This window comes from Balaenoptera physalus (assembly GCF_965194825.1).
Source record: "Balaenoptera physalus genome assembly, chromosome: 20".
In the NCBI taxonomy this organism is placed as follows: domain Eukaryota; kingdom Metazoa; phylum Chordata; class Mammalia; order Artiodactyla; family Balaenopteridae; genus Balaenoptera; species Balaenoptera physalus.
The window spans coordinates 10,965,794-10,979,424 of record NC_138901.1 but is presented as its reverse complement, the minus strand read 5'-3'; the positions used below and the strand labels follow the sequence as shown (position 1 = coordinate 10,979,424).

The window sequence follows — 13,631 nt, the reverse complement described above, 5'->3', positions numbered from 1 at the left end:
CTGAGGTCCATCCCGTTTCACAGAGAAATCCCATCCAAGCAGTGAACTTGGTGGGTAGCACGTTGGGGATTCCACTTCTTTGAGGTGCCCCACCCTGTATCCCTGGGCAGTAGAGGGAGTCTCAGGAAGGCTGTTTCTCCTGGGCAGGAGGGGGCCTCCTCACTAAGTGAGGCCAGGCAATGTCCCCCACCCCGGGGAGCTCCCCGGGCCCTCTCTGGGGTGTGGGAGCCCACAACAGCTGCTCACTGTGCATAGTTGGGGATGGTGCCTTGTTCGGTGCCCTTGGTGCTGTAGGGGCCAACACGGTGGGCGTGCCAGCAGCTGCCGCCCTGGAACAGGGTGTCTGTGACGTGCAGGATGTCGTTGCAGTGCACCTGCAGCTCTCCCTCTGCCCGCCTCTCCAGGGCAAGGTTGACCCGGATGTAGAAGGAGTCCCCCGACGTGGCCACTTTGGCCTTTAGGTCCTGGACCAGCTTCTTATAACCTGATCAAAGAGGACGTGAGGACAGGTAAGTCCAGGGCTGTGATCCCCCACGAGAACAGTTCTGCCTGGGGGGGCCTCTGCAGACTTGGGGCTCAGCCTGGCTCTGCAGTGGGCTGGGAGCACTGGCATCGGTGGCCTCTGGGGGAGGTAGGACAGGACAAGGGAGTGTGTACCCTCCATGTTGACCTTCACAGACAGACAGCAGAAGCCATTCACCCTCTGGAGAAGTCTGACGGCCCGATCCAGGGTCATGCCCTCCAGGACAGCCTTGGACAAGGGCTCTGTTGCCTCGTAATCCACCTGAGGGCAAATCATGAGGGTCACCTCTGTTGACCAGGGTTCTGCAGCTGTGATCTGAGTGCAGGCGTGTGCCCTGCAGGAGACCCACTCCTTCCCAGACACCCACCCACACCCATCAGAGTCCTGTGTCGGGACATCTTGGTGCAGCGCCTCCTGGTTACATACATTCCTGCCCCGGATCATGTATTGAGATCGCCACTGGGCGCTGAGTGCCTGCTCTCCAACATGCTCCATTCTAGAGCCTTCTGGAGCAGAGTCCTCAGCTTGGGACTATTGACATTTGGTGCTGTCCTGGGCCCTGCAGGATGTTTTGTGGCATCTCTGGCCTCCACCCACCAGATGCCAGGGCACCCCTCACGCCACCCCTTCCCCAGCTGTGAAATCCGCAGGGCTCGCATCCATTCATTTATTCCCGGTGTTGTTTTGGTTTAGGAGAGTAGATAGTTTTATAACGAGAAAGAAAAATGAGATATGTTTTTAACTCTATTAGAACTGAATTGGCCCCATTTGGATATCAGGACTGTCTCATAAAGGGGATCCGTTGCTTTAAGCACAACATGAGCTGATAACTGAGAATCTCACGACGACTGTTAGAAGTGTGACGAAGGGCTTTCATATTGGGTGGGCTGATGCTTACGTCAGGAGCTCTGGGTGTGATCATTCGAGACACATGAGAACTCAGCTCAGCACACAGACAGCGAGAGAGAAGCCGTGGGGTCCGAGGGAGTCCTGACTGAGGGCTCAGCCCCTCCCTCTCCCTCTCAGCGCTTGCCTTCACACCCTACACACCCCTACCCTGGGAGGAATGGGTGGCACCTGTTTCGAGAATTTCTTGCCATTCTTAAAGGGCCTGATGTTTAATAATTCTGCTTTTAGGCTACATCAAAGTCACCTCCCTGCCCATATGTTCACTTAATAATAATTAGGTTGTACATTTATGTTTTTTGCAGTTTAATGAATATTTTACAGTAAAAAAAATTTTTAGATGCCCCCAGTGGTTAAAACGGTGAATTTTATTATGTGTATTTTAACGCATACACACAAAGTGACGATAAGATCGTTACAGTAAAAAAAAAAAAAAAAGCCCCACATCAGAATCTTATGTAGCCTTTATCAGAAGATCCCTGGGTCAAGACTGCCGCATCCCCAAAGCCCTCTCAACTGGTGCATAGTCCAGACTACAACAGCTCACAGGCTCACCCTCCAGAGTTCAAGGATGTCAAGGTGGGGAAGGGTGCAGGGTTTTGATGAGAATCACCAGGACTCTCCTCTAAACAAGTGTGACGCTCTGCTTTACATCAGCCCAAGAAGGAGTGCGGGCCTATCCAATAATACATCTTTGTCAAGTTGAATCTGTGGCTGCCTGGGTTACCTGCCCTTCCCACTGACCCCACCCCTGAGAGGATCCTGGGGTCTCGAGGGGTTGGTGCCACACTCACCATCATAATCTGGGTGCCGGGGCACAACGCCATCTCGTCTGCCGCGGAGCCCGGGGTGACCCGATGAATGTAGATGCCCGTGAGGTTCCCGCCAATGACGTTTATCTGCTCCAGCAGCGCGTCCCCCTGGAAGGCCAGCACCGTGACCTGGCCCAGGATCTTGCGGGCTGGCCTCCGCCTCACCGGGACACTGCTGCAGAAAGGGAGGGGACAGAGCTCATGCATCCTAGAGCAAGAGGTCGGGCCAGGCCATCTCCCCATCTGCCCCCTCTAGTCCCATCGCTCTGGAATTCTCCCTCCCCGGCCTCAGGAAGGCTGATAGTGAGGACCCAGTCCTCACTCTGCTCTGCCACCTGCTGGCCCTGGCCCTCGCCCTCTGCTCACCTGGCGGAGAGGTGGAGGCCCCCGGAAGACAGTTGCAGGCTGTTCTCGGACTCAGGGAGGTCTAGGAGGAAGCCACGGGCTTAGGCCTCGAGCCAGCCTACCCCTCAATGTCATCGCCCTTCTGAAGGAGCTTTGGCTCACCCGTGCAACCTCAGTGCCGCCACCACAGGCACCCCCTACCTGTTCTGTCTTTTGCTGAGGCTGAACCTTCTCTTGCCCCTCCCTTCGTTGATGCCTAGAACCTTGATTCACCTCCCCTAAAATAGGAGTAGCTGGTGGAGAGCTGCATCTGCCAGTGTTTAACCTACATTGTGTCCTTTTGTGATCTTTGAATGAGTTGCTAGCATTTTACAAGATAGGGAATCTGGAATCTGGATTTCTGGCTTCACTTGAGAAATCAAATCTGGCATAACCCTGGGTGTGTATTTCTGTGTGGCAGCCATCGCTGGCACTGGCCATCGGCTGCCTCCTGTCTCCCCAGGCCACGCTGCTGCCCAGCTGGCCATGGCAGGCCTCTGAGTTGGCAATCTCCTAGGACTAGATGTCCCCAGAGTCTCTCCAAGGCCTGTATTTTATATGTGTCCTGTGAGGCAGATGGCACACCGCTCCCAGCCCAGGTGAGGCTGCCCTTCTCACCTCCTGAGCCACTCACAAGAACCAGAGGGCCAACAGAGAGCTAAGAGTTGCCGGCTGCAGGCAGCCTGTGCCCAGCTCACAGGCAAACAGCCACTTGTGCTTACATTCAAAGCCAAGTGAAATTATACACTCCTGATGTATTTGAGGTCAATTCCACTAAAGTTATATGAACCAGGACATTACGCGGAATAATGACAAAAGGAAAAAAAAAAAAAAGAGCAATGACTCTTCCTGTTCGTGCTCTTACATCCTGGTTGATTATACCTGGGGTGGATCCTCTCAGCTGATCACCAATATAAATAAACATGGCAATGAATTTGCAAAAGGCAAGGTTTCTGGTCATGTGACCCACAGAAAGCCTGGGGCCGTCTGTCCTGAAGGTGCCGCTAGGCAGAACAGCGTGGGGTACGCGCGCCCCTTGGTGGCCGTAGGATGAAATCTAGAGGGTGCTAAGCACCTACTGTGTGCAAGGCCCAAGGCTGGAGGCAGACGTGCAGTGGTGGCAAAGTAAGGAGGCTGCCCGTGAGGGGCCTGTGCCTTGAGAAGGAGGGAGGACCAGTTAAGTGACAAATAGGAGGAATAAGCCAAAGGAGAAATGGGAATGTCTCAGGTGCCAACACCCAGGAGAAATGTTCCTAGCAGGTGCTTCGGCCAGGAACAGTGAGGATGGAAGCCTGTTGCCCTCTGATATCACTGGGAGGCCCAAGTGTCCATGGGTTGGAGCAGGGAGGGACAGAGAGATGAGGTGTGTGTCTGGAGCTGTCTGAACATTTATGCCGAGCTGGATGTGGAGGTGAATGCAACTTCCTTAGGCTCCAGGTGAAAACAAAAGGACGCCCAGTAAGCACAGCACATCTGGACACTGGTTTGAACTGCCAGCTAGTCTGGATTTTCCCAGAGGCCCAGGGCAGGGCAGTAGTCAAGTTCACTCCTCTCTGCCCATCCCCTGGACAGAAACTGGGGTGTCTCATCTGCCTCCCTGAAGATCCCTGTCTTCACTTCCCTGCCTGGCTCTGCCAGCCCAGCCCAGGGGTGGTGGGGTGGCTGCAGAGGTTGGGGGGTATGCTCACCTGCCCTGTCTACAATCTCATAATCCAAATCTGCATCACCCTTCTTAGCACCCAGGGAGCCTCCCTGGTCCACCTCCAGGGTTTCGGGGCAGCCACTGAAAAGCATAAGAAGAAGATGGAAGCCAATGTCCCAGTGAGCTGCCGGGGACTGGAGTCATCCAATCCCTTTACCAGTCCCTCTCTACCTGAAAGACGAGGGGTCTTCCCAGAAGTCCTCTGCGGCCCGCTTGTACAGGGACTGCTGGCTGGGAGGCACAGGGCTGCTGGAGTGGAAGCTATCCACCAGCTCTCGGCTGGACCTGGCGCTCAGGTCGGACCAGAGCTGAGACTGGAGGAGGACGGGGCAGAAGTCACCACGGGGCTCTCAGGGGGACCCCTGGGACACCTCTCCTGCTGCCATACTGTGTAAAGAGTATAATGATGATAAACCACAGCCTCCCACTGACAGGGCAGAGGAGGCAAGAGGGAAGGGAGGGAGGAGCAAAGAGCCAGGCCACATTAATTGAGCACCTACTATGTGCTGGGCACTCTATTACCTACTTTCTATATTTTATATTGCTTAGTTCTTATGATAAATCTATACAGTGGGTAGCGTTGTCCCACTTTACATATAAAGCAACTGAGCCCCAGAGAGGCCAAATTACTGGCTACTGAGGGTCACGTGCTGACAGGGTGTAAACATGCAAGATGCAGAGTGTGGCATTGGAGGATGCAGGTGAAATGTGTAGATCCAGGTGTAGCCCCTCGGTTCACCTAATAAGCATTTCTGTAGCATCTACTATGTGCCAGACCCTCTTCTGTCCCGATAGACGAGGGTGCACCTGGTCTGGCCCCAGCAGTGGCAGAGGCACTGGCATACCTCAGAGGAGCTGCCGTCGCTGTCGTCCCACGGGCAGAGGGCAAACATGCGCACCAGCTGCTGCTTCCTCTTCGGACAGGGCTCCCTGGCTCCCGGCTCCTGCTTGGGCTGCCAAAGACCCAGATAGGCTGGTTAATTCAGGGAATGTCCTTTGGTTGCTCTTGGGGTTCTACCAAGTCCCAACCCCTGTTTCCAGCCTCCCGAGTGGTTTCCTTTCATTGGCTTCAAGGCAAAACATTTATGTCCCCTCCTCCCAGCCTGGGACACCCAGCACTGAGGGAGCTGGCCACCAAGGGGACATGCAGCAACCGGCTTGGTGACTGCATTTTATTCCTTTTGGATAATATCTGTTATTCTTTCCTGGTTATACAAATAATATATACTATATGTATAATATATCTAAACATACTCCACAAAGAATATTGGTGGGGAGGAACAGGCTGATTAGAGAAGAAAATAAAATTGACCCGTCCTCCCACACTCAGAAATAGAAAAGCTAGCAGTTTGCTATCTGTCCATCAGTCTTTTTTCTATACATATGTATATTTTTTGAACATGTTTGATGTGGTAAGTGGGTAGGAAGGAAGGGCTAGGGCTCCTGCATAGGGAGGGGAGGGTCTGGTTGTGCCTTCCCACCCAGGTCCCTGGGCACCTCTGAAGGGTCTCGCCCACCCACCAAGGTGCCTTGGAGCTGGAGCTGCCGGCAAGAACATAATTAGAGGTTTTACAGTCATTTTAGTTCTTTGAGAACATAGCTCCCTCCGTGTCTATCACTCAGCTCTCCGATAGTTGACTTTCAAGCATCCCAGGAAGGCATCATCCACCAGAGCAAGTGGCTGCCCGCACAGCTTCATACGCTGCTTTCTTTCTTCATCAAACACCACACATTACAGACTCCAGAACCTTCCACTAAGCTACCCCTTCTACGACATGCATAGTATTACCGTAAAAGGAAATGTAGAAGGAGACTCAGCCTGCCCAGCTGGGTACCTTCAACCTCTGACCACACGGTCTGCTCACGGGAGCCAGCGTGGTGGATGGAGCTGAATCCGGTGGTGCCAGCAGGGCCCATGCCGCCGGCTCGGTCCCACCCCGAGCACACCCTGCATTCCCACCCCCCTGCCCCCCGCCCAACCCGAGCAGCAGCAGAGCTCACCCCTGGCAGCGACTCGGCCTGCGCCTGTAGCCGCTGGACCTGCTGGCGCAGTTCGCAGACCTGGTTTGTCAGCTCAAACACCTTCCTGCGGAGTGCGTCCTTCTCTGCCAGGTTCTGAGACATCTCCAGCTGGGATCCATCCCTCGCCGAGTAGGCCTGCGAGCCGAGATAGAACGGACCGATGCCCAGAGGATAAAGAGGCTGTGCCGCCACCACGCAGAAGTCCAGCTAGAGAAAGCCCCCCCATTTCTGGCCTGCGGTTATCCTGGACTTCCCCGCTGCGCACCATACACAGCTCATTCTGCAGCTTACCTCCATTTACAGTTCACGTAAATGTGTGTAGTTTTAGTAACACCCAATAGGTGGGGTGCACACAAACACCCCCTGCTAGAAATGAAAGGCGGGAGGACGCTGTACAGCAGGCATGGCAGGAGATGACAGTCGAGGGGAGTCAAGAAACCTCCCAGGGACCAGGAGAGAGACCCCGAGTCTGGAACCTGCTGCCATCAAGGGCGGGTGACCCGGCCGGCCAGCCCTCGGCCACACCCAGAGGGGCAGGGCCTTCCTGAGCCTCCCGACCTCCCGACACTCCGCGGGGGGCAGCACCTTCTGTTCTCCGAGCCCCTCAGCCCGGCACCCAGGCCGGCCTCTTGCCTCTCCCGGGTACCTGGTCCCGCTCCTTCTGCAGCTCGACCACTTGGCTCTGCAGGACGTTCATCTTCTCCTTGTAGATTTCACAGTCCACCTTGGTTTTCTGGAACTGGAGCAGGGTCTGCTCCTTCTCTTCCCAGTACTGGACAGAGGGGGACAAACATGGCCCATGAAGGTCAGCGGCTGTGAGGGTGGGGCTGAGGATGGGTGGTGGGGGAGCCTCAGGGAGAGGGAGGGAGGTGGTTCTGGAGGGGAAATAAGGTGAATTCACGCTCATTTCTTAAGTGCTAGATTCCAGGTGCATCTACAGAGTTGCTGTGTTGATTATATTTTAATTTGGTCATCAAAATGTGCATGGCTGCTGCATGTCTATCTGTGTTTTGTCTATTCCAGGTCCCAAATGCATAAATATTTTCCCTCTACCTGCCTCATTCTCTTCCACCGTCTCCTTTCTCTCACCCTCCCCTTGCCTTTTATAGCAACTAAAGAAATCCCTGGCTCTCACCCTGGGGCCCCTATGCACTTGAAATCACTCTGTGTTTTAATCACTTGTTTGCCTGACATGTTTTCTCCCCACCCCGCAAAGTAGACGTGACCTCTAGTCTTTGACTGTGAGTTGGTGTCCACTCTAGTTTTGACAAAGGAATCAATGAACAGGCCCATGCATTCGTTAGGCAAAGCTGGTTTTAAGCTCAGCGTGGATTAAAGAATCTGCTTCCTCACCCAGGCAGCCCGGCCCCTAAACACGGCCCAGAAGGGTCACCTGCTTTCGCTGTCTCTCAGCGGCCATGGCCTGCTCCCTCAGAGAGTGGATGCGGTTCACCAGCTCCTGCCTGCTCTCCAGGGCCTCGTCCAGGTTCTGCTCCAGAATGTCCTTCTCCGCCTGGTGCAAAGAGAGGTCAGCCCAGGAACCCTGACCTCCCCAGAGGCCTGCCCCTGGGGAAGCATCCCCATCATCTCGTCCCAAGGATAGGAGGCAGGAAGCTTCAAAGATGGTGTGTGGATGGATTTAGCCTTATTACTGCACATCAGGCAGGAAAAAAGGCAAGGTCAGCAATCAAAATGGAGAACATGCATTTCAGCTCCAAGTGTGCATGGCTAGGAAACAGTACAGGAAGCTGAAAGCCTCTGAGGGTAGCATAGCACCTCCACCGTTTAGGCAGCTTCAGGCTTCTCCTTCAACAAATCCACAAGCAGAGCTTCCAGGAGGGGGAACACCAACGGGTGGGTCATTCTCTCCTCACACTCACTTTTATGAGCGGTGGCACAGTTCAGGCCGTGGGATGGCAGTGCCAGGCGGCGGCCTGCCCCACACCCCATGAACGTCTATTGAAGGACTAGTTCAAAAAATAGATATCTATTGATTGAAAGGGATTGGAGAGGAGAGGCAGAGGGCTTGCATAATTCCAGGGCTTTGGCGTCACTAACTTCTCTGCATCCTACCATTCCCCACTCCCTCATGCCTGCATGGGCAGGACGGCAGAATATTTTGCAGGCAGAAACGTTGCCCTCCTCCCACAACCTTAAGCTAATCCCATCATTTATAATCAGCCTCATCTATTCCAAACAACAGGGCAGCAGCAAACCAGCTGAGTAAGATTTTCGAATATGTGTGCAACAGCTATCAATTCTGCTAACATTTGGGGGCTGGGAAGAGCAGGAAGGAGGGATGTGAGAAGGAGTGGTGGAGATGAGTCACTAGGTTTCATCTCACCCAGGCCTTAGCCACACCTCAATAGAACCACTTGTCCGAAATCCCACAGTCTGGAGGCCACAGGCCAAGGTCAAGGACACTCCCCGCTGGCCACCAGGGAAGGAAGCTGACCCTTGGAGGCACCAGGACCCACCAGGCTGAAGGTTAGGGAGCGGAGCCTCTCATTCTCCTCCTTCAGGCGGCTCAGCTCCTCGTCTCCAGGCTCCAGGTCATTCGTCATCTTCAGGGACCGCTCTCGAAATTCCCGCTCACAGGAAGAAGACATCTTCTCTCGCTGCAGCTCTTGCTTCATCAGATACAGCTGCCAGGATGGAGATCAAGGGGGAGAATGTAACTGCTGTTTCTCCACTAGACCAGGAGCCAGCTGTGGTTCTCAACCTTTCTCCTTAAGGATGTTGCTGTTCATACTCAAAGAGGTCCCTCTCCCGAGATTTCAAAATCCATTAAAGGATTTTACTTAATGAATAGTTCCAGTCCGTGCGGGACGGGAAGGCATTTTAGCTTTATTTTATAGATGAGGTGTAGGGGTTAAATCACTGGGCTGGGGTCCCCAGGAACAGAACAAGGAGCTCTGGCCACCAGCTCTTGGATCTGACAGCCAGCACAGCCGGGAATGAATGTCCAGTAAGCCTCCTCCAGCATGGCCCTGCTTCTCTGCCTTTCCACAATCTGCTAAACATATCAGATTAAGGGAAATTGGATTCATGAAAATCAGTAAGTAAAAAAGAGGAAAGTCAAGTCAAATAGAGCAGAGATGCCTGGGAATACAGGACCCGGTCTATTCAGACACACTTGAACTCTGTGTGCTAATCTGAGCCGCCTCCCACCCAGTGGGCTGCATGTCCAGGGCTATGAGCTCTGTAAACGACCTAGCCAGGTCCTGCTGGCCTCGGTCCTGCTGGATAGTGGTCCAAGAGAAACTTGCACCTTGAGCTGATGGGCCTGGCCTCTCCCCATCTCGGGTGTGGTATCCCTGGGAAGAGGGGAGTTTCCCTGTAAGGCAAACCCAGGAGGTCTGGATGTCAGGGTGGAGTTCAGCCCTCACTCCAGGGTTGGGGTCAAGCAGAGAAGGAAGAACATTTGGGCTTGGACTTTTTCCCTCTGACATCTAGTTAGCAAACTTTCCATAAGCAATTACCAAGTTCCTGCTATGGGCTAATAACTAGGTTAGGCATATCATATTCTCCAGATTCAAAAAGTAAAATTAAATCATTAAGATCTGGAAGGAGGAGACCTAAAACTGAAAGTAAACCAAACAAATGAACCTAATTATATTTCAAGCTAATACCGTAACCACATGAAGGGAGAGAGAGAAGGGGGTGAGGCAGAGGCAGAGAAAGAGAAGATGGAGGGCAGCCACAATAACTTACGAACACAGTATTTAACTACAGACCCTCAGCCTTGGGCAGGGTTGCGTGGTGGCAGGGAGAGAATTACAAATCCTAGTCTAGTCCATTGTACTGGTATGGGCAAAGCAATTCTGAATCTATTTCAGATGTATTACAGGACTGAGCAAGAGAGGAATGTGTTAAAGTGGGAGCTAGGGTTCTCACTGAGGAAAGGGCACACAGTATGGAGTGGGGCACAGCAAGAAGAAACCCTGGAGGATCTACTGGAATTAGAGGTTTGGGCGTGAACTCATGATTTCTAAAACATGTGCATGTACGTGTATATGCATACTTGCGTGCATATGTGCCTATGCATATTTGTATGTGTATGTATACTTGTGTATCTACGTGCACGTTTCCTAGCCCTGTCCACTGAAAGCGCCGAGAAGCAAAGACACCCCAGTAGCAATGAGCACACTGGATCTTGGTCTCTAAAAGGAACTGGGGCTCCTTGGAGAAATGGCTGACCCTGGAGCTGAGGCAGGGTGGGTACAAGATGATCCTGGAATATCTTGTGATGATGCAAAGAAAGTCAGTGCTAAGAAAATGCGGGGGCATGTCCCAGGACGCAGAGCAGATTGATGGGGCTCCCACAGCCAAATCTAGGATGCTTTGAGCTCCAAACTCGCTTAGGACAATAATATGTTATAGATCACTGGAAATAGGAATCCACATGTCTATGCCAATAACAGATGCATAAGTGGGGAGAAGGAAAGGCTCCTTCTCACAGTCAGGATGCCGAGGGTAAACTGGTCACTGGAGAAAACACTGGAGATGGGGCTCATCATTCTGCAGCCACTAGAGTAAAGACACGCTCGAGCAAGAATCCCTGGTGAGGCTAAGTCCAGAGGGAAGTGTCGACAAGGAGCAGGGGTGCTTGCTGGCCTCAAAACGCCTCCCCCTGACCCCTGGATTGCTTACTAGCTGCAGGGAGTAATAGTGTGACTGCCGATTTTGGTACAATACCTGATCCTGATCTGGATCCTGGACTGGAGGGAAAATGCCATCAACGATGTAATTTAGGTCAACTGATAAAACTGGAACACGTACAGTAGATTAGATTAAAGGATTGTATCAATGTAATTTTATGAAGTTGATAACTGTACTACGGTTGTATAAGAGAATATCTTATTTTTAGGAAATAGTCTCTGAAATGTTTAGGGGTAAAGGGCCATGATGTACGCAACTCAAGTGGTTCAGGAAAAAGCATGTGTATGTGTGGAGAGAGAGCGACAGAGAGAGAGAGCGCAAGTGATAAAGTAAGGGTATGTGGGAGTCCTTTGTATTTTTATGTGTATATTTTTGGGCAAATTAGAAATTCTTTCTAAATAAAGTTTAAAAAACTAAAATCAAACAATGCCATAGTTAAAAGCAAAAGCAAATGCGAAAATGACAAGGAATGAATATCCTCCATAAAGAACTCTTGTAGGTCAATAAGAAGATGATTATCCCCAACAGAAAAACGAGTGAAAGACTGCTGGGGTCTAAGGGGGCCTAGATAACAACACTCCTTTTCTCCCACCTGAATCCAGGACCAGATGAGAAAGACAAAGTAGGGGCCCATAGAGGTCCACTGTCCCCATGGTTACTGACACTGCCGGAGGGGAGTGGGGCCTGGGTGGGTCCACCACTCCCAGAATAGCCAGATGGGCCCCAGACATAGGCAGGCGGGGTCCCCATGGTGGGCACTTCGCAGACCAGGCAGTTACAGGGCAGGGCGGGCTCGAGGCCACATAGCCTATGCAAGGGGGCGCTGGTGGAGGAGAAAGGTCAGCTTCCTGCAGGGGCGTCGCAGGGAGTGGGGATGGGAGTTCCAGGAGATGGACCAGCGAGTGCAGAGGCACGGGGTGGGGAGCAGCAGGTCAGGATGGGCACCCCGGGAGGCATCCCCGATACCTCCTCTTGCAGGCCGCGGCAGCGCGTGGCGGCCAGATCCTTCTCCTGCAGCGCGTTGCTGTAGTGCAGCGAGAGACTCAGCATCTCATCCTTCAGTTTCAGCACCTCGTGGAAGTGGGCACTGACCTCGCGCTTCATGCGGCCGTGGTCAGCCTCCAGCTGGCGCAAGGCCTCGGCACGGGCCTCGGCCTGGCCCAGGTACTCCTGCAGCTGCTGGCACTGCCGCAGCAGTGCCTCCTTCTGCCCCTTCTCCTGGCTCAGCTCCTCCTGCAGGCTGCCGATGGCCCCGGCCAGGCACTCGGTCAGCTTGGACGTCTCCATGAGCCCTGTGGGACAGGACAGTGGGCCCAGGGGCTCCTCATGCAACAGGGTCTTGCTTCCTGTGCCCAGACTCTCAAGCAGGACCCCCCCCCCCAACCCTAATCTGTTGGTCGCCTTAAACGCTTCCAGGGTCAACAGGACTGAATATTTTGGTGAAATAAATAGCGTGACAGGCAATTCTGGTACAAGGACTACCCATTCTTGGCTTCCCTGTGGGACCCTGCTGTTCAGACCCAACTTCCCCCCAGTCAGCTGAGCCGCGCTCGACGCTCATTCTCATGTCATCCTAAGGAAGACATAGCAAAGAATCTGTATAACAGAACTCTGAATCACATAAATATTGCCTGTGATGCCAAACAGGCAGAAACGTTTTCCTAGCCACGGTTTTGAGTGATGTTGCCTGCTCCTTTGAATACCTAAATCTTTCAGCAACTCCTCCAGAGAAGCCTAAAATTACTCAATTAATAAACATGGCCTCATCTCCCACCCAGCCGGTGTAAACCTTTACTTAGCAGCTCCTCTCCTTTTCCCCTCTGGCGGCCCCTCCTGAGAGCCAGAGCCAGGTGGGACAGGGTGCGACTGGGCTCCCCTCCACCTCAAGCACCAAGTAAAGGTTTTCTAGGAAATGACACACTTCCTCTTTGCCTGCACCTCTCAAATGCAGATTCCACGACCTGTGAGGGTTCTTCTCTTGGTGTTGGATAGTTAGGGACAAACCTTTTCTTTTAGAACCCAAGGTCATGGGCTCCGCCTACGCACCCCCACTATGGTTAGTGTGTGTGTAGGGGGTCTCCTCACCCCCAGAGTGCGTGGTTGGGGGGGTGCAGAGCACAGGGACAGGAATGTCTGCCTGAAGGGAGCAGGGAATGTCTGGAACGGCCTGCAGTCAAGGCGGGACACCCCCTCACCCCGGGTTACATCAAAGACCCAGCTCTTACCACTGAAGTTTGTGAAGTCCACGCTGGGCTGTAGTCCAGTGACCAGGGTGTAGACGTCAGGGTTGTGGAATTTCAGGCTCTCCAGGAAGGCGATGGCCCCGTTCTTCCCGCGAGTCTTCAGCAAATCCAGCAAGTGCCCTTTGGAGAGAGAACAGTGTTAGCTGACCAGGTGCTAGGCGGGCTTCCCATGAGGGGAGCAGGGTGCAGGGAAGGGCATCCTTGCACATCTAGGAATCAGGAGGTCAAAGCAGTTTTCCAGGGGTCCCGGGGTGGGGCCCTCACTGCTCCATTTATTCCCATGATGGTGGTCAGTCTCGAGAAGGGCCAGGCTGATATTTATTGAGGAACTGCTACAACCCAAGTGCTAAGAGTTGGGGATAAAAGACTCAGGAGGA

The 13,631-nt window shown here is 53.1% G+C and overlaps 1 protein-coding gene across 7 annotated transcripts in view; it reads right to left on the bottom strand.

Annotated features, from left to right (window-relative positions):
* The window catches only part of CARD14 (caspase recruitment domain family member 14), a 37,717-nt gene that overhangs the window by 6,918 nt on the left and 17,168 nt on the right, over positions 1-13,631 (bottom strand). For 2 of the 7 annotated variants that reach the window (XM_082441514.1, XM_082441512.1), the window contains 13 exons: positions 13,237-13,374; positions 11,978-12,303; positions 8,827-8,994; positions 7,743-7,862; positions 6,996-7,121; positions 6,329-6,484; positions 5,173-5,280; positions 4,499-4,641; positions 4,314-4,408; positions 2,608-2,668; positions 2,224-2,416; positions 658-784; positions 247-484 (listed from right to left, as the gene is read on the bottom strand). In XM_082441514.1, coding sequence (XP_082297640.1) covers positions 247-484; positions 658-784; positions 2,224-2,416; positions 2,608-2,668; positions 4,314-4,408; positions 4,499-4,641; positions 5,173-5,280; positions 6,329-6,484; positions 6,996-7,121; positions 7,743-7,862; positions 8,827-8,994; positions 11,978-12,303; positions 13,237-13,374 — 1,999 coding nt within the window. The remainder of the gene's footprint in view (positions 1-246; positions 485-657; positions 785-2,223; positions 2,417-2,607; positions 2,669-4,313; positions 4,409-4,498; positions 4,642-5,172; positions 5,281-6,328; positions 6,485-6,995; positions 7,122-7,742; positions 7,863-8,826; positions 8,995-11,977; positions 12,304-13,236; positions 13,375-13,631) is intronic. The other 5 variants (XM_082441513.1, XM_082441515.1, XM_082441516.1 and 2 more) reach the window with 5 other exon arrangements.